This window comes from Daucus carota, chromosome 5, assembly GCF_001625215.2.
Source record: "Daucus carota subsp. sativus chromosome 5, DH1 v3.0, whole genome shotgun sequence".
Classification (NCBI taxonomy): domain Eukaryota; kingdom Viridiplantae; phylum Streptophyta; class Magnoliopsida; order Apiales; family Apiaceae; genus Daucus; species Daucus carota.
Genome location: NC_030385.2, coordinates 16933691 through 16958169, shown reverse-complemented (window position 1 = coordinate 16958169; position 24479 = coordinate 16933691). Strand labels below are relative to the sequence as shown.

Genomic DNA, 24479 nt, shown 5'->3' with positions numbered 1-24479 from the left:
GCAGCTATGTACTCAGCTTCAGCAGTAGAAGTAGACACTGAGTGTTGCTTCTTGCTGTACCAGGAAACCAACCGACGTCCTAGAAATTGACAGCTTCCAGACGTACTCTTTCTATCAATCCTGCAACCTGCATAATCAGAATCTGTATAGCCGGTTAAGTCAAAACCAGTATTCTTAGGGTACCAAATACCTAAACCAGGTGTACCCTTAAGATATCTAAAGATTCTTTTGACGGCTATAAGATGTGATTCCTTAGGATCAGCCTGAAACCTAGCACATAAACATGTTGCACACATGATATCTGGTCTACTTGCAGTAAGATAAAGTAAAGAGCCAATCATACCTCGATAGCTTGTGATATCAACTTTCTTGCCAGATTTATCCTGGTCAAGCTTTGTGGCAGTGGCCGTGGGTGTCTTTGCCGGAGAAGAGTCTTCTAGATTGTACTTTCTTAGAAGATCTCTGACATACTTTGATTGGCAAATGAATATTCCATCTTCCTTTTGGCTTACTTGAAGACCAAGGAAGTAGGACAGTTCACCCATCATACTCATCTCATAATTACTCTGCATTAACTTAGCAAATCTCTTGCACAAGTTATCGTTAGTAGAACCAAATATAATATCATCAACATATATTTGAACAAATATCATATCATTATCATGCAATTTGTAAAAGAGAGTTTTGTCTATGACACCTCTAGTAAATTTATTTTCAATCAAAAATTCAGAGAGGGTGTCATACCATGTTCTTGGTGACTGCTTGAGTCCATAGACAGCTTTGAATAGGAAGTACACAAAATCAGCAAACTCTGGATTTTCAAAGCCAGGGGGCTGTTCCAGATATACTTCTTCTTCCAGCTTTCCATTCAGAAATGCACTTTTCACATCCATCTGATAAACTTTGAAGTTGGACTGTGCAGCAAATGCAAGAAATATTCTGATGGCTTCAAGACGAGCAACTGGAGCATAGGTTTCATCATAATCAATTCCTTCTTCTTGAGAATAACCTTTTGCAACCAGTCTGGCTTTGTTTCTCACAACAATGCCATCACCATCTAACTTGTTACGGAAGACCCATCTAGCTCCAATAGTAGATTTTCCTTTTGGTCTTGGAACCAGGGCCCAGACTTCTTGTCTCTCAAATTGATTGAGTTCTTCTTGCATGGCAAGAACCCAATCAGGATCAGCAAGTGCTTCTTCTATTTTCTTTGGTTCTAGTTGAGATAGAAATCCAGAAAATAAACATTCATTTGTCGTAGCACTTCTAGTCCTTACACCAACATCAGGATCACCAATAATCAGATCAAAGGGATGATCTCTGCTCCAAATCCTTTCCCTTGGAAGTTGTGTCCTTGATGATTCAGCAGTATCATCATTAGGCTGATGTGTATGACTAGTTGATCCACCAGCTCCCCCTGAGCTGTTGCCAGGTTGACTTGATGATTCACCACTAGCATTAGTGGAATCTCCAGCATTATTGCCATTTCCTCCACCATTGCCTGGATCATTATCATTGTTGTCATCACCTGTGGCAACCTCAGGTGGCACATCATCATCTGAATCAGAATCTGGATAGTTGTCAAACCTCAGAGATTCAGATGGATCAGCAGATTGTAAACTTGGTAGTTTAGTGTCATCAAATGTTACATTGACACTAACTTTCACTGACAGAGTATCAATTACAAAAACTCTATAAGCATTGTTTGTATAACCAACAAAAATTGCTTCAGATGCCTTTGGCTCAAACTTGTTCAAGTTCTCTTCACCATCTTTGAGAACATAACACTTGGCTCCAAATACATGAAGATGTTTGACATAAGGCTTCTTGTTGTTATACAGATGAAATGGAGTTTTCATATGATCCTTGTTGATCAAAGTTCTATTCTGGGTGTAGCAGGCAGTAGACACAGCTTCAGCCCAAAAGTACAGTGGAAGCTTTGCTTCAGCAATCATCGTCCTTGCAGCTTCGATCAGTGTACGATTCTTTCTTTCGACGACTCCATTCTGCTGAGGAGTCCTTGGTGCTGAATACTGTCTTCTAATTCCCTTTTCAGAGTAAAAGTTAATTAGAGTTTGATTCTTGAACTCTGTGCCATTGTCTGACCTTACAGCTTTGACTGGCACACCTTTATCCAATTCAACTAACTTTATATGATCAATCACTGTCAACGGGGTTTCATCCTTAGAAGCCAGGAAGTAAACCCAAGTAAATTTCGAGAAGTCATCTACAATGACTAAGGCATATCTTCCTCCATCAATAGATGCAACATTCACGGGGCCAAACAGATCCATATGCAACAAATGAAGTGGATCTGTAATGGTATTGATGGTTTTGCCTTTGTGAGATGCTCTCTTCGCCTTTCCTTTCTGACAAGCTTCACAGAGATCATCAGTTGAGAATTCCAGGGAAGGCAACCCTCTCACTAGATCTCTCTTGACTAGAGAGTTCATGGTTTTGAAGTTGAGGTGTGAGAGCTTCTTATGCCATAACCAACTATCTTCAGCAGACGCTTTGGCGTAGAAACAGTGAACTTCGTTTCCTGGTCCTGAAGACAAATCAGCTACGAATATATTGCCTTTCCTTATGCCACATAGTGAAGGACGCTTATCCTTGATATGTTTAATGATACATATCTCCTTTTCAAAATGAACGTAATAACCTTTGTCACAGAATTGACTGACACTCAGGAGATTATGTTGAAGTCCTTCAACTATTGCAATATCTTCTATGATGATCCTTCCAATTTTGTACTTGCCATATCCCACAGTACGACCTTTGCTATTATCAGCAAAACTGACTGTAGGGCCAGCTCCTTCTCTTATGTCCTCCAGCAGGGATTTGTTGCCAGTCATGTGCATTGACGCTCCACTGTCAAGCACCCAGGTAACACGAACAACTCCACTGGCACCCTGCAAAAGACAACTTGATTAGACAGTCTTTGGGACCCACACTTGATTGGGTCCGGCAGTCTTAAAGAACTGATTTCTATTAGGTAATACAACAGAGCCTCTTGGGCTGATATTTGGCTCACTCTTGACTGAACTTACTTCCTTAACAAAAGCCTTATAAACCTTGGTTTTAGGCTTTGGAACATAAGTTTCCTTCCTAACTCGAGGAGGACTAGCAGTCTTTGATCTAGCATGCTTGTGGTTTGTGTGTTGTCTGGGTGTCGTGTTTTCATTTTTAGCATGCAAATTTTTAAAATAAGCAGACATAGTATTGAAAGCACAGAGCATACAGTTATCAACACCACAGAATTTATGACATGAATCAAAAGTAGGAGCAACAGGAATATCAGTCATCACAGTAGGAACATTAACAGATTCTACTCTAACTTTGTTAACAGTTTTAAAGTTCTCAGTAGAATGACATCTGTTATCTCTGTTCTTACTGTTCACGAAACTATTAGGCTTGTTGAATTTAGTTCTCTCAGAGTTGACACCTAAACCAGCTTTAGGCAACCTAACATTGCCTTTCACTTTGATTGGTTTCAGTGATGTCGGGATCTCATCTTTCTTCTCATTACTCTCTTTCAATTTAAGGTCTTCCTGTTTGAGTTCATATCTAATGACAACAGGAGTTTCTAACAGAGGTTCAGCTTCTGAGGCCTTAAACAAAGGTTGAGGGGAATCTTTCAAAACAAAAGGAATTCCTCTCTCCTTTGCACTCTTCTTAAAGGGAGTAATGTTACTAGCCTTACCTACAGATTTGTTATAGTCAAAGCCTATTCCAACAGTTCTCTTGATCTCTTGTTTATCATTAAGTTCTTTGACTATAGTGGAGGCATCCTTAAAGGCTTTACATTTCACTTTCTCTTCGTCTAGCTGAAGTCTTAAAGCAATCTCACCTTTCTCTAGAACTTTGACTTTAGCACATTGTAATCCTAAATTCATAGTCAATTGTTCTATTTTAGGTTTTAATACTTTCATCTCATTCATTTTATAAGCATGAATATCTAAGACTAAAGTATCAATTTTAAGATTGGCAGCTTTCAACTTTTTAATAGCATCATCTCTTTCGAGTCCTAATTGCATAAAAAGTTTAGGGCATGTAGGATCTACCTGAAAGCTTCCAGCAGGAGGAGGTGAAGATGATCCAGCATTAGCCATGAGAGCAACATTCCCAATCTGCTCTTCTTCATCACTATCTGTATCATCCCAGCTTTTCCCTTCTGCTAGATATGATTTGCTCTTGAAGCTTTGACTTCCAGAAGTACCATGATGCTTTCTAACCAGTGCATCATACTTCTGCTTCAGCTCATCATACGAATCTTTTCTTTTTCCTTGAACCTTGGGCTGTTTGCATTCAGTTGCAAAGTGTCCAGGTTCACCACAATTAAAGCATTTGAACTTGCTTCTGTCCACCATCCCAGTCTTGTATCCTCCTTTGCTTGTAGAAGATGAATAGCCTCCCTTCTGAAACTTACTAACAGTAGGTTTGTATTTATAGGAAGGGTTCTTCCGAAATCTCATGTTTCCAAACTTCTTGGCAAACAGTGATAAAGATTGATCTTCTAACTGTTCAAGCTCTTCCATTGTATAGAACTCTTCGTCACCACTGGAAGAAGCAGTCTGACCCATCTCAGGTACAACAAACTCCTGAGTGGTTTTAGAAGGAACAACAACATCCTTCTTTTCTTCCGGTACAGGTGACTCAACAACTAGAGCTCTCGAATGGTTCTGTGTTTTACCCCAGCCATATCTCTGTTTACTCTGAACTTGCTCCAGTTCATAAGTTTTCAAAACTCCGTAGAGTCTTTCCAGAGAAATCTCATTCAGATCTCTGCTTTCCCTGATGGCAGTGATTCTGTGTTCCAGATGTTCGGGAAGGGTTAAGAGAAACTTCATGTTGACCTCTTTCTTGTCGTAGAATTTCCCATTCAGATTTAAATTATTTATCAAATTATTAAGTCTGATAAATACTTCTGAAATCCCTTCACCGGGATGAGAACCAAACTGTTCATACTGAGCCATCAGTATCTCTTTCTTGTTTTCCCTAACTTCCTCTGAGCCTTCATTGATAATCTCTAACGTATCCCAGATTTGCTTGGCATTAGTACAATTAACAACAGCATTGTACATAACTGGATCTAGAGATTCCACCAATATTAGTTGAAGAGCATCATCTAAGTTCATCTGTTCACTCTCTTCATCTGTGTACTCAGAAAGTTCTTTCGGAATGATCTGATGAGGTATTAACACACCATCCTCTTCGTGTGCTAATATGACATTCATCGGAGTAGTAACACCTTTGTCCAAAATCCCGATGTATTTTCTGTTCGCGGTGCGGAGGAATAGGAACATGTGCCTCTTCCATAGGCCAAAGTGTTCCTTGCTGAACGGTGGGATTTTAATGCTACTGATCTTTTGTGTACTCATATTTAAGGATTTAAAGTGAATAGTGTTTGGATGAGATTTGGATTTTTGAAAGAAAAATATTTTAAATCAAAATTAATTTTTGGAATAAAATTAATTCGAATAAAAAATATTTGGACGTTACAGAGTGTGTATAGGATCTGATACGGAAAAATGGTATCAACCGCTCTGATGCCAATTGTTAGGTCCTGAAACGATTGTAGAAGGGGGGGGTTGAATACAATCGTCACTAAAAATCGCGGCGGAATAATCTGATTTGAATTAAACTTGTTAATCAGATTTTAATTAATTAATATAACAATGTTTTAAGTCGTTATATAATTAATAAGGTTCGTTTTAATGTCCACTAAAGTTCGTAGAATAAATTCGACAGGATGTATTCTAACTTAGTGATTAAAACAATCGAGTGATCAAAGCACAGAAAACTGTGGATATAACAATTGCAAGTTACAAACAACTTGAAAGCTTTTACAATGCAATGAACACTTGGAAATGAAGAAGTGAAGCCATATTTATAGGCAAACCACTTAGATCTAGGTATGACATTGAAAGGAATGACATTTAAGCTTAGGAATGACATTACAAAGGAAGATATGACATTGTTACACAAAGCCATGCCCTAAAACAAGAAAGGAATGACATAAATAAGGAATGTCATACTGCATAGGCACGGTATGACTTTCTTACTTGGCCATTACACTTCAATCGGTATGACTTTGTTAAATAAAGTCATTCGGTTGCACTTTATATGACATTTTAAAGTCATATAAACACAAGTCATACACACACAAGGGAATGCCTAAACAATAGACACGGTATGACATTCCCAAGTCATACCAGACAAAGCCTGATGCATACAAACGGTATGACTTTTTAAGGAAATGTCATACCGAATGAAATAACCCTCAAAACATCATCAGAATGGCTTTTTCAAGTCATTCCAGGAAATGTCGTACACAAGGGCACGGTATGACATTATTAAATAATGTCATACCGAGCTAAATGAAGCATTAAATCAGTTTTAATAAATGTATAAATATTAGATAATTACTCACTTAATTATATTAATTATATAAATTCATAAATTAAATTAATTCGAAGGTGAATCAATTTAATAAATAAATTATACAACCAATTTAATTATTTTGATTAGTGAGATAATTAAATAAATACTTATAAATTATATTGCTCCATTAGCAGTGGCTGCAGGCTTGATTAAACTTTGTAGATTCCTGTCTTGATCGAACGGCCACTTGTAGTTGATGCAGAACACTTAATCTGAGTAGCTGACACACAAATGTACTGTCTGGTTCATCTGTATCTAGCTGAATTAAATTTTCTTTATCAAATAAACATTTGAAATGAGGCTTGTTCGTCGAGTCTATGTCTTCGTAGTTCTTCTTCATAAGTAACAATAGTATGGAATCTTCTGAATAAATAAAGTATTAAAACTTTATACCTTCTGGACTTCTGGACGTGCTACAAAAGATTATTTGTACACTGAGGCTTGAACATATTAATGAACTTCTTCCAGTGGTGTGCAGCATCATCCTGAAATTCTTCAGACATATAATTTCAATAAATCACTTGACGTTCTTCGTACGGATTCCTTCAACAGTACTTGCTATTTACCTTGCCTTCTTATCAGAGTTGAGTTGGTACCTCTTTAATTACAAATAGGCTAAACATATGCCTTTCAGTCCCGGTTCACCACAGTTGAAGCACTTAAACTTGCTTCGATCCACCATCCCAGTCTTGTATCCTCCTTTGCTCGTAGAAGATGAATAACCTCCCTTCTGAAACTTACTTGCAGTAGGTTTGTATTTGTAAGAAGGGTTCTTCCTAAATCTCATGTTTCCAAATTCCTTGGCAAACAGTGATAGAGATTGATCTTCTAATTGTTCGAGCTCTTCCATTGTATAGAACTCTTCACCACTGGTAGAAGCAGTCTGACCCATCTCAGGTACAACAAATTCCTGAGTGGCCTTCGAAGGAACAACAACATCCTTCTTCTTTTCTTCCGGTGTAGGTGATTCAACAACTGGAGCTCTTGAATGGTTCACTGTTTTACCCCAGCCATATCTCTGCTTACTTTGAACTTGCTCGAGTTCATAAGTTTTCAAAACTCCGTAGAGTTTCTCCAGAGAAATCTCATTCAGATCTCTACTTTCCCTGATGGCAGTGATTCTGTGTTCTAGATGTTCGGGAAGGGTTAAAAGAAACTTCATGTTGACCTCTTTCTTGTCGTAGTATTTCCTATTTAGATTTAGATTATTTATCAAATTATTAAGTCTGATAAATACTTCTGAAATCCCTTCTCCGGGATTGGAACCAAACTGTTCATACTGAGCCATCAGTATTTCCTTCTTGTTTTCCCTAACTTCTTCTGAGCCTTCGTTTATAATCTCTAGTGTATCCCAAATTTGCTTTGCGTTAGTACAATTAACAACAGCATTGTACATGATAGGATCTATGTAATATCCGGGATTTCGACATGTATTTATTTATGTCAGTATGCGAATATTTTGTGAATATTATGTGAATTAATTGTGAATTATATGTTAAGTGACTTGCTGTATGATTGTCTATGCATGTTATGACTTGTGAGTTTATAATTTTTATATGATCAGATCAAAATATGGAGAATTTAGGCACTTACCTGATAAATTATGGATTATTATATGATTTGATATTTGATTTAAGGATTAATTAAGTATATTATAAATTTTATTATTAATTAATTTAAAAACCGTTTACTCGATAAATAAACCCCGGGGGGGCTCCCGGAAAATTTCGCTGGTTTGTTATTTGAGACATTCTGGACAACTTTCGTGTTTTAACTTTCCTAATCTGGTGTACGGACTTACGTGAAAGAATTTCGGAACGATTTTATGAATATTTTATTATTATTTTACCGTATCGATAAACGTGTACGCCGGATATTTTCAACCCCCAAATTATTTTGACTAAAGCATTATAATTCTCGTACTTCGTGCCAGACAAAGCTCGGAGCCCCATAAGTTTCTCGAAATGTGTGTATCTGATATTTATCTTTAAAGTCGGTCCTGAATGGATCAATTTTATTAATACTTAATGATTAAGAAGTATATTTTATATCCGATATGATCCAAATGAGGCCCAGTTATTCGTAATTATAAACAGACTAATTAGTATTTTAATTTTCATAATTATCATTTCATAGTTATACGTTCTTCGCGTTCTTGGAGTTCAATCGAAGTTTTAAAGGCGTTATCGGACTCAGAATCAAGCACACAAGTAGTCCAATCGAAGATATCGACGCGTAGAATCCATATCAAGTCTCAAAAACAGGTATAGATTCACCGTTAGAGAGTAATTTAAATTTGAAAATTCGTACTAATTAGGGTTAAATTAGGGCTTTTCGATTTTGATGTGTTTTATGTGATTTTATGCTTCCATGTTGTAGATAATCTTCTCCTGATCATTTTGGTATATCATATGCATGATTTGGAGCTCAATAACATGTTCAAAATTGGGTTTAATTGTTCGAATTAAGAAACTAGGGTTTATAACCCGTATGAATGTTTTCAATTAGAATTTGGGATTTTCATTTCTATTGATTCTGGGTGAAATCCGAGAGCACCCTTGTGTTCCTCACGTTGCAACAAACTTGTACGTATATTCGATTGTAGCAAAGGGTGCCGGAATCGTTGATCGGAAACTGGAAAACGTCCCGCCGGCGGCGGGACTTTTCTTCAGCTTTTCCGGCCAATTTCTGGCCCGTTTGATCGAATTGAAGCTGCGTACGAGTTTGAAATAGCTGTAGGAATGATTCTGGAGAGTTTGGCGGCCGACGGAGGCCGGAAACGCCCCCTCCGGCGACCGGCAGCGATGGCGGTGCTAAACTACAGTTTGGTACCCCATCGTTTGGAGATGATGAAATTTCACCCCTGGACTTTTCAATTTTACGATTTAGTCCCTCAAGTTTCGAAAGTTGCGTTTCAAACCCTGAAGTTTCGAAAACTTGCAGTTTAAACCTTGAAGTTTTAAAAACTTTCAAATCAGATTTATTTTAATTTCTTTTATTCCGAAAATCATTTAATTATTTTTAAAAATAGTTTTTAATTATTTCTTTATTCAAAAATAAATCTAATTTAATTTGTTAATTAATTTTAATTAGTAATTAGTTATTATAATTAGTCAATTAATTCAAATATTAATTGATTAATTGTTTTAATTTTTTATTAATTGATTTTAATTGATTTATTAATTAGATTTAATTGTTTTAATTGTTTTAAAAATCCAGAAAAATAGTTTCAAGCTTTAGAAAATTATTCTAAAATATATTGAAGGTTCATTAATCAATTTCAAGTGATTTCGAACCTTATTTCGAGTATTCGAACTTGTTTATTCAGTTATAACTCGATTCTGTTACCCGTTTTTATTCCGAAAAATGTTTAAAAATTCATAATAAATACCAGAATAATCATTTTAACCCCAAACCTTTTCTGAAAAGCTATTTCATTGATTCTCTTAAGTGTTATGTGCTATGTGTTACTTGATTAATATGTGAAATGCTTATGTGAACATTGTATGACTGTTTTATTCGTATCTTTTGAACCGTAAATCGGATTGAAGTGAAACGAAGGGTAGATAGAAGCTTGTTTCGATTATGAAACAAATAGGATGATATGAGAATGAATATTGATAGATGGATATTATGATTATCAGAGAAGGACAGGCTTAGAAAAGGGAAGCAAGTAGTGTTGGAGTGATTCTGTTTAGTGAAAACTATAGAGAGAAGTAAAGCTTCAGAATAAGGCAAGTGCTCTATTCTCAACTTATACTTCTGTAAACTCCTTGAATTACTCTTCTGCATATACTGTTGTTATTATGGATAGATCTGAAAGTACATCTGTTGATATATTGTGCTATTGATCCTGATTATTGATAAACCTTATTCAATCCTTTCGACACCCGAATTACAAGCTGAACCTTGACCTTGATTTCAATTGAACTTTTACCCATTTCTTTGAGACTTGGAAACACATATCAATTACTTTGATATTCTTTCATCCTTGAATTACCAAACAGTACAAACCTATATATCACAATAATTCACCAAGTTATACAATGTCCTACCAAAACACCTAAATTAAATTTTGAAGAATGCTCACACATATACACCCTAACACTTGAATTTCCTTCAAGATAAACATAATTGGAACCTTAAGCCATTCTCAACTGCATTACTTCTTCTACAAACACCAGATTATTTTCACCATATACTTGATCTTTCTTTCAACTTCAAGCCATTCTTCAGACATATTGTGATGATATTTGAACCTAATTCTGAATTGTCTTTTAATCTTGATAAGCATTGCAACCCTCGTTATAATGATTCTGATTTGACGATTATGATTCTGTTTTGGTAATAATGTTTTTGTTCAAACGGTATTGATTCTGAATTATTGAGATATTGTTGATTTCATTATGTTGTTAAAGAATTGGATAGTTTTATAAATGTGGACCAGATTCGTGGTCAGACCAGATTCGTGGTCATTAGGCCAATGTGTGCCTTGGATCCAGTAATAGAGCTTGGTATGGACCTAGCTCGGGGTTAGTGCGTGACTGATCAGCAGCCTAACCTTGGTTTTTTTTAAAAAAAAATGAATATCCAATTCTAATCACTGCTTTAAAAGGGATTTGATATCCTGATTCATTCTTATTGATAAATGTTGAACTTCAGTTTATTGTTTATATTACTTGCTGAGCTTGTAAGCTCACTCTTGCGAATCTTTATGTTCATTTCCAGTGAAAAAAGAGAATACTGTTAGCGAGGACCCACAGGCTAGTCATCAAGCCAAGGTATCAGGATGAGTGTTGGAGAGCCTTGCTAGGAGTTGCTGATATTATGAACTTTTGAGTATCCTTTGTGTGTAAGCACTGCGCTGAGGTTTGTAAGTTGTAAGATATTGATTGGGATTCGACGTATTGTAATATAAGTTAAGTTGTGGCTTGTTTCATACTATAACCTGAAACGATCCGTGGATGTTTAGGGTCATTGCATATATTATTATTGTTACAGGTTTATATTGTGGTGTGACCCCCAAGTCTATGACCCGGATTTGGAGGGCGTCACCGGTTGGTATCAGAGCTACAGGTTATGAGTCAATAAAACAAGCCTAGATTGTCGGGTTTGGGTAGAGGGATAAAATTTAGAAGTGAGTGTTAGGTAGATAGAACGTTGAGAGGTGAGTATCAGTGCAAGCAGGCTTTCGTACTATTAGAGATTCTTATATGTGTTCTGTTTTATTGATGTACAGATATTCACGATGTCAGATCCTATCATTCCCCCACCCCATCAGATACCAGAGCCTCGCCCTCCAGTTTCACCCCCTCTAGAGGATGTGTTGGCTGCAGCAGCAGTAGTTCCTCCTAGGGATATAGCCTCGACCTCTCGTGCTAGGCCTCTCATACGTGGACCCCCGCCTAGTACCCCCAGTTCCACCCGAGGTTCCTCTGTTCATACCTCCTTTCGTACTGCACAGCACCCTGTTCCTTACCATGAGTATGAGGCGGTGAGGATGGAGCGCCAGTATCTTCTTGGGCAGGTTAGGGAGTTAGAGCGTGTGATTCAGATGATGGACCCTGGTAGAGCTGAGCGAGAGCTGAGGCAGAAGATTGTGGAGGTCAGGGAGATCGCAAGGGCGAAGCTTGGTGCCGTAGCTGAAGATTGGAGTACTTACAAAGATCTGGTAGAGTGGGCCATGTGGATGATGGAGGAGTTGGATAAGCTTGGAGGTCCTACTTTTCCCGGGAGTTAGACAGTGGTAGTTACAGAGTGGTGGTACAATGTATATTAGTGTGTAGTGTGTAGTGCGTAGTATAAGGTCAGCCATTTTTGACCTCTGTATAGACTAGCGGTGCTGACTAGTGTGTAGGTTGGATGTTATGTTTTACTTTTGACAAGCGCTTGCGCTGATGTACCCCCAGCTCTTTATATATATATATATCAGAACTTTTCCTTTTCATATTGTCCTTTACTTTACTGCACCAGTCTTACTTACTTTACATACTGCACTTCATATAAACCCTGTGATATCATTACACCCTGTTTCTTTCACTATTGCTCTGTTCTGTAAAGAAGCATGCGATTTATTTAATTTAATGACCAAAAATGTTTTCAAAAAGAAATATTCTGTTTTCTAAAAACAATTGTTAAAAGTTTTGGAGGTTAAATAAACTGCTTGTTTCTTTACAGAGCTATGCCTCCCAGAAGACAAAACCGTGCAACCAACCCTGATGACAACAACAATAACAATAATCCAGAACCTACAATGGCCCAGATTCTTCAGATCTCGGCCCAACAGACTGGCAACCTGACTCAGCAGCAGGAAAGGCAGGCTAATCCCCAGGTTACATTCAAAAATTTTTAGTCTGTTAATCCCCCAGAGTTTAAGGGTTCAGCGGACCCTATTGAGGCTAGGGTATGGTTGAAGGAAATTGAAAAGGCATTTGTATTAGTCAAAGTGAGAGATGAGCAGAAGACTGAGTTTGCTAGTTATTATCTGAAAGAAGAAGCCACTTATTGGTGGGAGTTAGTGAAGGCGATGGAAGAGACAGAGAATGTCACATGGGATAGGTTTAAGGAGTTGTTTTTGGAAAAGTACTTTCCTCAATTTCTCCAGGTTCGAATGGAGTTACAATTTTTAGAATTGAAGCAGGGAGATATGTATGTGGCTGAGTATGAGAGAAAGTTTGCTGAGTTGGCCAGGTTTGTTCCAACCTATATAGATACTGATAGGAAAAGAGCTAAGAGATTCCAACAGGGATTGAAAGCATGGATCAGAGGGAAGCTAGCTATATTGGAATTAGATACTTATGCAGCTGTAGTTCAAAAGGCAATGATAGCGGAAACAGAAAGCGAGATGTTTCAGAAAGAGAAAGAGGGAAAGAAGCGTAAACCAGAGCATCATGAGGGACAGTTTCCGCAAGGGAAGTTTCAGAATTTCAATAACCCGAAGAAAGGGAAGTTTCAACAAGGGAGAAATCCCATTTTTAAGAAGCCAGAGGTAGGTGGTAGCGGGCAGAGTAACCGTCTAACTACTGGTAATCAGTCAAGGCCTCCACTGCCGGAGTGCCAGATATGTGGAAAGAGACACGGAGGAATCTGTAATAGATTGAATGTGGTGTGTTATAAGTGCAATCAGAAGGGACACTATTCTAGGGAATGTCAGAACCCACCAGCAAAGAACCCAATGATTCGAGATCAACCAGCAAGGAACCAACCTAATAGGAATCCAGCAGCTGGAATAACATGCTTTAGGTGTGGAAAACCAGGACACATGGTGAAGGATTGCAAGGTACCAGCTCCAGGTAACCCTACACTTAGAATTATGGGATCCACTCCAGTAGTCCCCGAAGTTCCCAAGGCCAGAACCTATAACATGACTATGAGGGATGCAGTCCAGGATGCGGATGTGGTGGCAGGTACGCTTACTGTGAATTCTTTATGTGCCAAGGTTTTGATTGATTCTGGAGCTACTAGATCATTTATTTCTGAGGATTTTGTGCCTAAATTGAATTGTCCTATAGAGTTGCTTGATGAGGTTATGAATATAGAATTGGCTAATCAGGAACGTGTCCCTGTTAGTCAAGTTTATAGGAATTGTGAAGTTGAGATCTTAGGAAATAAGTTTTGTGCCGACTTGATACCTTTCAAGTTGGGAGAGTTTGATATTATTCTAGGAATGGATTGGTTATCGAAGCATAATGCTCTGATAGATTGTCGTAATAAGAAGGTGATATTAAAAGCACCGAATGAGAAGATGATAGTATTTCGAGGGCAGAAGCAGATAAAGAAGTTTTTGACTATGATTCAAACGAAGAGATTATTACGTCAAGGTTGTGAAGCTTATATAGCATATGTAACTGATCTGAGTCGAGAACTTATAAAGCTTGAAGATATTCCTGTAGTAAATGAGTTTCCAGATGTATTCCCAGATGAGTTACCCGGATTACCTCTAGACAGGGAAATTGAATTTTCAATAGATTTAGCACCCGGAACTGAACCAGTATCTAAAGCCCCGTATAGGATGGCGCCAGTAGAAATGAAAGAATTGGCAACCCAGTTACAGGAATTGCTAGAGAAAGGAGTGATTAGGCCCAGTGTGTCCCCGTGGGGAGCACCAGTGTTGTTTGTGAAAAAGAAGGATGGTAGTATGCGGTTATGTATTGATTATTGGGAACTTAATAAGTTAACTATCAAGAATAGATACCCATTACCCCGTATAGATGATTTATTTGATCAATTAAAGGGAGCAAGATGTTTTTCGAAGATCGATTTGCGATCAGGATACCATCAATTGAAGATTAATCAAGAAGACATACCTAAGACAGCTTTTAGAACCCGATATGGCCATTATGAGTTCTTAGTGATGGCCTTTGGATTAACCAATGCTCCCGCAGCTTTTATGGATTTAATGAACAGAGTCTTGAAACCATATTTGGATAAATTTGTGATTGTATTCATGGATGATATTTTAATTTATTCTAAAGCCACTGAGGATCATGCAACCCACTTAAGGATGGCTTTAGAGATATTGAGAAGAGAGAAGCTATATGCTAAATTTTCAAAGTGTGAATTCTGGCTACAAGAGGTTCAATTTCTAGGGCATATAGTCAGTAAAGAAGGAATCAAAGTAGACCCTTCCAAGATTGAAGCAATTATGAATTGGGAAAGACCAAGAACACCAACAGAAGTCAGAAGTTTCTTGGGTTTGGCAGGCTATTATAGAAGATTTGTTCAAGATTTCTCAAGGATTGCTGTACCAATTACAAGGCTTACCCGGAAAGAAAAAAAGTTTGTGTGGACAGAAAAGTGTGAAGAAAGTTTCCAAGAATTAAAGAAAAGGTTAGTATCAGCTCCAGTGTTATCACTTCCAGATGAGCAAGGGAATTTTGTAATCTATAGTGATGCTTCTCATAAGGGATTGGGTTGTGTGTTGATGCAACATGACAAGGTCACTGCATATATTATTATTGTTACAGGTTTATATTGTGGTGTGACCCCCAAGTCTATGACCCGGATTTGGAGGGCGTCACAATCTAGGGATTCAACTAAGATTAGTTGAAGAGCATCATCTAAGTTCATCTGTTCATTCTCTTCATCTGTATACTCAGAAGGTTCTTTCGGAATTGTCTAATGAGGTATTAACACACCGTCTTCTTCGTGTGCTAATATGACATTCATCGGAGTAGAAACACCTTTGTTTAAAATCCCGATATATTTTCTATTGGCGGTGCGAAGGAACAACAACATATGCCTTTTCCATAGGCCAAAGTGTTCTTTGCTGAACGGTGGGATTTTAATGCTACTAATCTTTTGTGCACTCATGTTTAAGGATTTAAAGTGAATAGTGTTTGAAAGAGATTTGGATTTTTGAAAGAAAAATATTTTTAATCAAAATTAATTTTTGGAATAAAATTAATTCGAATAAAAAAATATTTGGCCGTTTCAGAGTGTATAGGATCTAATACGATGCATTGTATTAACCGCTCTGATACCAATTGTTAGGTCCTAGAACGATTGTAGAAGGGGGGGTTGAATACAATCGTCACTTAAAAATAATCGCGGCGGAATAAATCTGATTTGTATATGACTTGTTAATCAGATTGTGATTAATTGATATAACAATGTTTTAAGTCGTTGTACAATTAATACGGTTCATTTTAATGTCCACTAGTTCGTAGAATAAATTCGACAGGTTGTATTCTAACTTAGCGGTATAAAACAACCGAATGATCAAAGCACAGAAAACTGTGGATATAACAATTGCAAGTTTAGCACAACTTGAAAGCTTTACAAATGCTTGAACATTTACAAATGAAGAGGTGAAGGCCTATTTATAGGCAAATCACTTGAACTAGTATGACAAAGGTAGGCATGACAATCCTAGGAAGTGCTATGACAATCACACAAAGTGTTATGACAATTACATGGATCAGTATGACAATCAGAGGCATTGTCATGCTAGAATTCGCTCGGTATGACAATCAGAGGCATTGTCATACCACACAAAATTCGGTATGACAAACTGGGTTGACAATGAGACTTGGTGGCTAAGGGATGAAACGGTATGACAATCACTAAGATTGTCATACCAGTTGATTTCGGTATGACAATCAAAGAGATTGTCATGCCAGTTGAAATCGGTATGACAATTGAAGGAATTGCCATACCGTCTATTACAAGTACTCAACAGGTGCGGTATGACAATGTATATGATTGTCATACCGCGCCCAAAATCAATATAAATGTAATTTTCTATATATATAATTAATCTAATAATTATTCACTTAATTATATTAATTATATAAATTCATAAATTAAATTAATTCAAGTGTGAATCAATTTAATAAATAAATTACATAACTTATATAATTATTTTGAGATGTGAATAAATTAAAAGAATAATTATATTGAGCACTTCTTCACCAGCAGGTCTTCTGACTTCCTTTAAGAGATCTGATTCTTTGTCTTGATTGAACGACCACCTATAGTTGATGTAGAATAATTAATCTGAGTAGCTGACACACAAATGTACTGTCTGGTTCATCTGTATCTAGATGAATCAAATATTCTTTATCAATTAAACATTTGAGAAGTGGCTTGTTCGTCGAGTCTTTGTCTTCGTAGTTCTTCTTCATAAGTAGAAATAGTTTGGAATCTTCTGAATAAATAAAGTATTAAAACTTTATATCTTCTGGACTTCTGGACGTGCTACAAAAGATTATTTGTACACTGAGGCTTGAACATATTAATGAACTTCTATCAGTGGTGTGCAGCAGCATCCTGAAATTCTTCAGACATATGATTTTAATAAATCACTTGACGTTCTTCGTACGGATTCCTTCAATAGTGCTTGCTATTTACTTTCTTTCTTATCAGAGTTGAGTTAATACTCTTAAATACAAATAGGCTTAACATATGCCTTTCACAGCCGCCTGCAAACTCTGATCTACGTCAAACTCTGATCCAGCTGGCAGTATCATAAACTCTGATTTCCAGATAAACTCTGATATTTAATTCTGCACTGTAAACAAGTTAGATACCTGTGACATCATCAAATATGTAACAATCTCCCCCAACTTGTACATTAGACAGAATGAACAAGTTCTATATATATATACTGATGATGTCAAAAACAATCAAGGACAAATGCATAAGATAATTAATTTTCAAAACTAATTACAACTTATAGAACCAGCAGTTACTATCTGTCCAATCAACCTATATCCATAGCTTCCCTTGACAAACTGAGTTATCAGAGCTTCCTCAATTTGCTTCAGAGTCTGAATCATCTGGGACTTAACAGTGCTGAGCTCCTCAGTGTCTTCCCCAGTCTGGTATATGGCTGATCTCAAGGCATTTGCCTTGCTTCTTCTCATAGCATCTCCTAGCTGGATAACTCTAGGTCTGTCTGCCTCATTGTTGTAACCCAAAATTCTGGTTCCAGCTATAGTCTCCATGACAGAGCTATTTTTCTGCATATCAATCTCAGAACCATCATCTTGAGCTATCTTTGTAGTGTATTCTTCATCAGACTTTATCCCATAGAATCTTCTTTTCTCTTGGATAGTCTTCCTCATCAGATCAGACCATCTCTGAATAGCTTCATTCTTGATTTCCAGCATGTAGTGAAAGTTTTCAAGCTCCCTAAGAGATTTCAGCAAAAGATCAGCTTCTGAGATTCTATAAACTCTGCCAGATTCCAGAAATACAACAATATTCTCTTTTTCTGTTGAACCTGTCAGGGTTGTACTGAAATATTCGTTTAAGGTATATAACAATTATTTGAGAATCTTGAATGCATGTTTTTCACATTGTCTGTATATTATATATTTTAGACAATCTAGTATCAAATGGGATAGCAGAAGATTAGATTGTCAAACTCCTTATATAATATAATAAAGGTTCACAGTCTAGATGGTGTTAGACAAACCATTGGAACGACTGAAGTATTATTTGGAAATAGTTTATCTTGACTATTGAATAATACTTATATACTTTGTGTATATTGAACGGGATCAAAATAGTAGAATAATTGTTTCTTTTATTCTGACAATAAAGAACTAAGATTCTATGATGTTATTAATGCTTAAGTTCTTAATCCGGATAGTGATTGACACTTGTATTTAATGCACATTCCTTGACTCATAAGTTAAGTAATTTATTTTAAATTACGAATTTATGTATTGGGCAATGACATTATATACAGAGTGGGATATTGACTATAAAAGGAAACCATGTCCGAAAAATATATTCGGGTGATGATGTCCTCTTGAAAGCTCATAAAGATAATTATGCTTTAGTCCTGCAGGTAGATTTGTTCTTGGATGATCAAGGATAAAAGATATTGATTAAATTAATTGTCAGAAATTAAATTAATTAATGGACATGCGATATCTTAAACATGGGGAATTTATAAGCAATTAATATGGGAGCCAAATTAAATAATTAATTTACGGAACTAGGAAAGGTAGTGCAAATATTAATTCTTTAGTGGATTGAATTAATATTTAATGACATTGGGCCTGGCCCGGAATGTCATTGGAAGGCCTGACCTAATGGTCCATGATCCCTACTGTAGCCTATATATATTCTCGTTCTACTAACACTACACCACATATGGTCTATCCTAACACCCAAAATTAGTTGCTAAAACTACAATTTATGTTGCCATTGTGTTTTTGGCAACATTTTGTTTAAATTTGAAGGTGTTAGGAAAATCGATGTGGGCATAGAGGTTATGCCAACACTTTTTCCAGTTTATGACAACACGATTTTTTATGTTGCCATAAACCTTATGCCAACATTATTTTGTCATTAGCAACATGTTTGGTGTGTGTTGCTCTAAATCGTATGACAACATCTGTTTATAATGGCAACACCTTATCTGTGTTGCCATATAATATATGGCAACATCGTTTTTTACAATACTGCAACAACATTTCGAGTAACATTTTATGTTTTTGCCAACATTTTTTTTGTCCATGGCAATTTATTTATTATTTGCAAGATTTTGTTTGTATATATAATAATCAAAACCAATCATCCATTCCGAAACCTAATTGCAAACGTTAAATAATATTAACTAAACCAACAAGCCATAACATAGTTAAATCCAAACTCCACAATACAAATTCCACATAATTTCACTATAACTTACTAAAATTCTGCAAATACTAAAATTCTACCAAAAAATACTAAAGTTCTATCGATACTAAAATATTATCACAATACTAAAATTCCACAGACCAAATTTTATGAAGTAATGTCGTCATGGTGATCACCTACGCTGAAGCATTCGGCACTGCAGCAGTTAGCTCTACAATATCGAGCTTCAATTCTTGAATTTTTTCTGCCAGTTTAAACATCAACAACCTGACATTATCTCGAACCTTCTTGTCCACTTTTTCTTCCATCTTTTGCGCAATTTGATCCCGAATCTTTTCAGTCAAAATAGTCACCATTTCGAAAGTAACCCGGAATTCAGATAATTTATTTTATCATTATTTTTCCTTCAAGAAAAATATATATGTTAGCCCCATTTCTTCAACGACCAACTGTGAAGTATTTTATACATTAGGAAAAATTAAAAGGTATATCTTATAGAAACTCTAATCTGAAATTGAAGAGATATTGATTCACCTGGTCGTTATTAATGATGTAGTGGTCGCCTATGTCAAACGGGTGCATCACAATAGCTTGCATGATTCCTTCACAAATGATATTCTGATAATCGTCAGACATATATGCTAGTACCAATAGATGAGACGACGAATTGTACCTTAAATATTGGATGTTCTGTTGCCCATCAAAAGGCACCAGACAAGAGCAACCAGGAAGGATAGGTTCACCAAGATAATTTTCTTCAAATGATGTATGACATGCTAATATTATTTAAGAGAAAAACCATGAGTTTTCGCTACCTGTAAAACAGGCATATTATGCTCTTAAGATTAAAAACTCTAATCAAATTCCACTTTGTGTATAGCGTGCAATTCGTGGATATGGCGAGGATACTGGTATTGATACATGGGCGATACATATCGATCTGAAAATGTGAAACAGAGCAAGAATAAATCATTATATTACCATCCACTTCCTTAAAGATATATACTTCACTAATATTTTTTCTTTCAGTGGCTCCTTCAAACAATCGAAGAACCTTTAGTATGTCTTCTTCCTTCATGATCAAGAGAAGATAAGTCTCTTGTATATCCCTATTTAACAATAAATTAAGTAGAATTTCAAGTTAATTATTAGAAAAAAACAGAGAAAGGTTTGCTTGTGTGAAAATGAAGATATTAGTAATTACCTAAGCTCTTTGTTCATTAAATTCTTGTAGACCTTAAAAATAAGATATTCAGTTTGTTGCTTATCCTCAAAATTACCATTGTCAAGTGCACTACAAATGGTGTGTAACCTTGTGCTAAAAAGAAACATATTAGCAAATATACTCTCAGAGTACAGTTTTATACGTACATGATGATATTAGAGCATGATATCTTTTTTAGCATATTTATACACAATAAACACATCAACTTTAGCATATAAACTATTAACCCCATTCCTATGTCAAGTAAAATTATAGAAGACACTTAAACTGAGACCTCTTTTTTCTTCAGTTCTCCCAGGCAAGTCTCAAGTCGCCTATGATAATTTTTATAACCACAGATCAGAGTAGAACCTCTTTTCGCCATTCCATGTTCCTCTGCAGCCTAGAAAGAACAAATGGAAAATATCATTGTGCAATGTCAAATATATTAGACATTCGATCAGATAATAATTGTAAAATTAGAAACTGTTAAGCATACCTTTGCAGACGCCTTTCCTAGTGAAGGATGTAAATTCAAACCCATGTAATCATTTCTGGAGAATATAAGTAGCTTTCTGAACTTTTGAAGGGTTGCGTCCACTTCTCTATCAGCCCCTGTACCACGTGATACGTGATCATCTCCTATCAAATACAGGCTTACATATAACAAACATATACGCAAAATCGCGCTTTAGGGAACTAGACAGATTCACCTAAACGGACTACAACCACAAGAAACACACACACAAATATTCAAAGCATCTGTTATAAATGAAAAATATTTAAAGCACCTGTTATAAAAAAAAAATTCAATATAATTATAGGATTATTTTACAATTCATTCAAGGAACATCAACATCAAAGTTATGCAATAAGAGCAACCTTGTGAAACAATTATTTGCATTTGAAACAGGAACAGAATCAAGCTATTAAGTGTCTTGGACATGTGCCAAATGAACTAAAGGAAAATGATTTGCTTGTATCTACACTAACAAACTAACTCATAACGCAGTTCTAAATAATCATAAGATGAGTTAATAAGTTAGCAACCCTAGCCCTTCTTCATCGATTTCTAGCATATAATCTAACATTTAACTTCCCGCAAAAATATACATCGAGAAAAGTTACTCACTGTTTGAATTAACAGCACCATTAGCAACACACGAACACATGATGCATTTGTACCGAAAATCTTGAATAAAACCTACTCACAGGCACTTAATCAAACAGATGGTGTGCAAACACGTATAAGTGGTACCATGAACATCGAATGATCTAACACTATTTATATTAGAACCCCCAAATTACGAATTTACAATTAGGGTTTTAAAACCCCCAAATTAACAAAATTAATTTAGAGAAATACCTTATAATGTTATAGTCGGACCAAATTCAAGCTACGAGAAGAAAGTTACTGAGCTCCGAGACAAGAACTAAAACACCGAGATAAGCTTCCTGTATATAATCGTCGGACCCTTTCCTTGTATAAGCAGCGAGATAAGCTCCGAGACAAGCTTCGAGAGATGAAAGAGTGAGATGAGAGAGATGAAAGGAATGAAAGAATGAGATGGGAGAGATGAATGAAAGATGTGAAATGCAAGAGATGCGAGATAGATAGTGAGAGATGCGAGAGAGAGCGAGAGTGAGCCGAGAGAAAGAATTGGTTTTAGTTTTAATTTTATTGTTATGTTTTATCTGTGTGAGTGATGGGATGGGCGGTTACTTAATTTATTTTTAAAAAATTCAGAGTTGAAAAGGCGGGTTGTTTCCCTCCTATTAATTTTAACACATCTTTAAGGTAACATCGCACAAAATGTTGGCATTGAGGGTTTGTTTTAGTTATGACAACATTTATCTTAATAATGGCAACACCGAAAATGCGATGTTGGCATACACCTGCTTCAATCAAATTTTAAGCATCTAAGGCAACATTTTAGGTGGCAACATCAGTTTGTAATGTTAGGATAGACCAAATATGGTGTAGTGTAAAGCTGAAAAACACACCAAAACGAATTCTTCCTATGGTTTGAGAGAGACAGACGTTTTTCTCAAGGAGCCAGCTAGGGTTTTGGGTTTTTCGGAGCTTTAAGGAGAGGCACACCTTGGGAGATCGAAGGCCACACTTCGTCCAAGGAGATTCAGGGAATACAGTAGAAGACGTGGACTTGAATCGCTTGCGCCGTAGCGATTAAGGTTAATATTCTTTTCGAACTTTTAATCAGTATCATAAAACGCAGGCCAAGATCCGATTGTTCCTACAATGGCATCAGAGCTAGGTTGCGGTTCTGCGTTTTATGATATGTAGTACATGTCATGATTATAGATGCATGTATGTAGTGGTTCTGTGATGCAGGTTGTTATCCACTATTATGGCCGTGTTTTAATTCTGTTATGTTTGGATTCCACGTGGTTTATCGTGGCTGTTGTAAATCACGAGGGTTGATCGTGATAGTTTAATCTTGTAATTCAATTTGTAATTGTTTTAGATTATGATCTGATGTAATAGAATAGGCTGGTTCGTTTGTACAATTTGTATGTAATTGTTTGATCAACGGGGCTGCAAGAAACAGAGATCTTCCGCTGCTGCGATCTGCTTTCGGGGGTGCTGCACTGTTTTGGCTGTAACTTTTGCATACGGTGTCTGATTTGGGCGAACGAGCACTTTTCGGAGACGGCAGAACGAGGCGAACAGAGGCCTTCTGAGGCTGTTTAGGCCTCCAAACGGGCTCTCGAAGTTTTCCAAATTTTTCGAAGGATTATTTCGAAGCTGTTTTTCCGGGGCCATAATAGTGGATGTGTTTCATTATGTTTTACATAATTTCTGCCTATCTTGATTATTGCTACTATGTGTTTCTAGTCTTTGTTGTTATGCCATGTGATACTAACCTTGCGCATGCTAAAATGACATGGACATAGGGATGTTTTTCATTAATTCTTTAATCATGATAGTATGCTGCCATGTTATGTGTTCTTTGTGTTGCTATAACCATGATAGTATGCATGTGGACTTCGAAGAAATAACATAGGGCGATGCATCTAGATTAAAATCCTCAAAGTAAATTCTAAGTGGGAGTGGGAATTAATATGATATTAAGTCCCATGGTCTCCATCATTGTTTGTACGTAATTTAACATAAGACGAATATAAATTATATATACGTCACCCATCGTGGCATGTAATTTATGGTGTCTAAAATGTTATAGATATTACTGGAACAAACTTCTTAAATTAATACGAATTTTCTTTCTCTCTGATCTGGGGCGATTTCTAAGGCTTATGGGTATTAAGTGAGACCGATGTGACTCCTCCACTGCCTAAAAATCAAACCATTGACGAATATTGAATTGAAGTATTCTATTTAAAGAATATTGGAAGGTATACATGCCGCCCATCGTGGCGTACCAAGTTCCATAGGTTTCGGATAATTTAAGATTTGATAATGGTATACACTTAGCTATGAAAAATAATATAGACCACCCCAACGTGGCTTATTGTTTAGTAATAGGACCGAAGTAACGTTTAAACAAATTTAGGTGGTATACATGTCACCCATCGTGACGTACCAGAAACTTATATATGCTGTTTAAACGTTGGTGCATTTAATTTTAATAATTGTTAGAGGAACCAATACGTCTTAATTTTTAATGCACCCTTCTTTATGTGTAATGTGATTTTTTCATGCATGATTCTCAGGATAAAATGGGCTTTAATCCACTGTTCACCATACTTAAGGATA

The 24479-nt window shown here is 36.4% G+C and overlaps 2 protein-coding genes across 5 annotated transcripts; one reads left to right on the top strand and one right to left on the bottom strand.

Moving 5' to 3' along the window:
* The first annotated feature begins 11692 nt into the window (after nt 1-11692).
* On the top strand, nt 11693-15605 carry LOC135152772 (uncharacterized). The gene is made up of 3 exons (XM_064093867.1): nt 11693-12161; nt 12813-15382; nt 15543-15605. The coding sequence occupies exons 1-3, from the start codon at nt 11693-11695 to the stop codon at nt 15603-15605; spliced, it is 3102 nt and encodes a 1033-aa protein (XP_063949937.1).
* A 3894-nt stretch (nt 15606-19499) lies between these two features.
* On the bottom strand, nt 19500-22555 carry LOC135152593 (8-amino-7-oxononanoate synthase-like). 4 transcript variants are annotated; one of them, XM_064092976.1, is made up of 7 exons: nt 22110-22555; nt 21243-21358; nt 21039-21146; nt 20521-20648; nt 20213-20354; nt 20074-20141; nt 19500-19943 (listed from the first exon to the last, which is right to left on the bottom strand). In XM_064092976.1, exons 2-4 carry the CDS (start codon nt 21285-21287, stop codon nt 20577-20579), a joined length of 225 nt encoding a protein of 74 aa, XP_063949046.1. In that variant the 5' UTR covers nt 21288-21358; nt 22110-22555; the 3' UTR covers nt 19500-19943; nt 20074-20141; nt 20213-20354; nt 20521-20576. The 4 variants fall into 4 exon arrangements, with proteins under 4 accessions (XP_063949046.1, XP_063949044.1, XP_063949045.1 ...); XM_064092974.1 differs by lacking the exon at nt 20521-20648 and having other exon boundaries at nt 20213-20479; nt 21243-21385; XM_064092975.1 differs by having other exon boundaries at nt 20213-20648.
* Between the last annotated feature and the right edge of the window lie 1924 nt (nt 22556-24479).

Excerpts from the sequence above, each read along its gene's own strand:
- LOC135152772 (XM_064093867.1), top strand. The coding sequence starts at position 11,693 with ATGTCAGATCCTATCATTCCCCCACCCCATCAGATACCAGAGCCTCGC. Across the intron at positions 12,162-12,812 it reads GGAGTTGGATAAGCTTGGAG|AGTTTAAGGGTTCAGCGGAC; the intron begins GTCCTACTTTTC and ends TTAATCCCCCAG. Across the intron at positions 15,383-15,542 it reads TGTTGATGCAACATGACAAG|AAGGTTCTTTCGGAATTGTC; the intron begins GTCACTGCATAT and ends CTGTATACTCAG.
- LOC135152593 (XM_064092974.1), bottom strand. The coding sequence starts at position 21,287 with ATGGGTTTGAATTTACATCCTTCACTAGGAAAGGCGTCTGCAAAG. Across the intron at positions 21,147-21,242 it reads TAGGAAAGGCGTCTGCAAAG|GCTGCAGAGGAACATGGAAT; the intron begins GTATGCTTAACA and ends TGTTCTTTCTAG. Across the intron at positions 20,480-21,038 it reads GAGAACTGAAGAAAAAAGAG|ATCGATATGTATCGCCCATG; the intron begins GTCTCAGTTTAA and ends TCACATTTTCAG.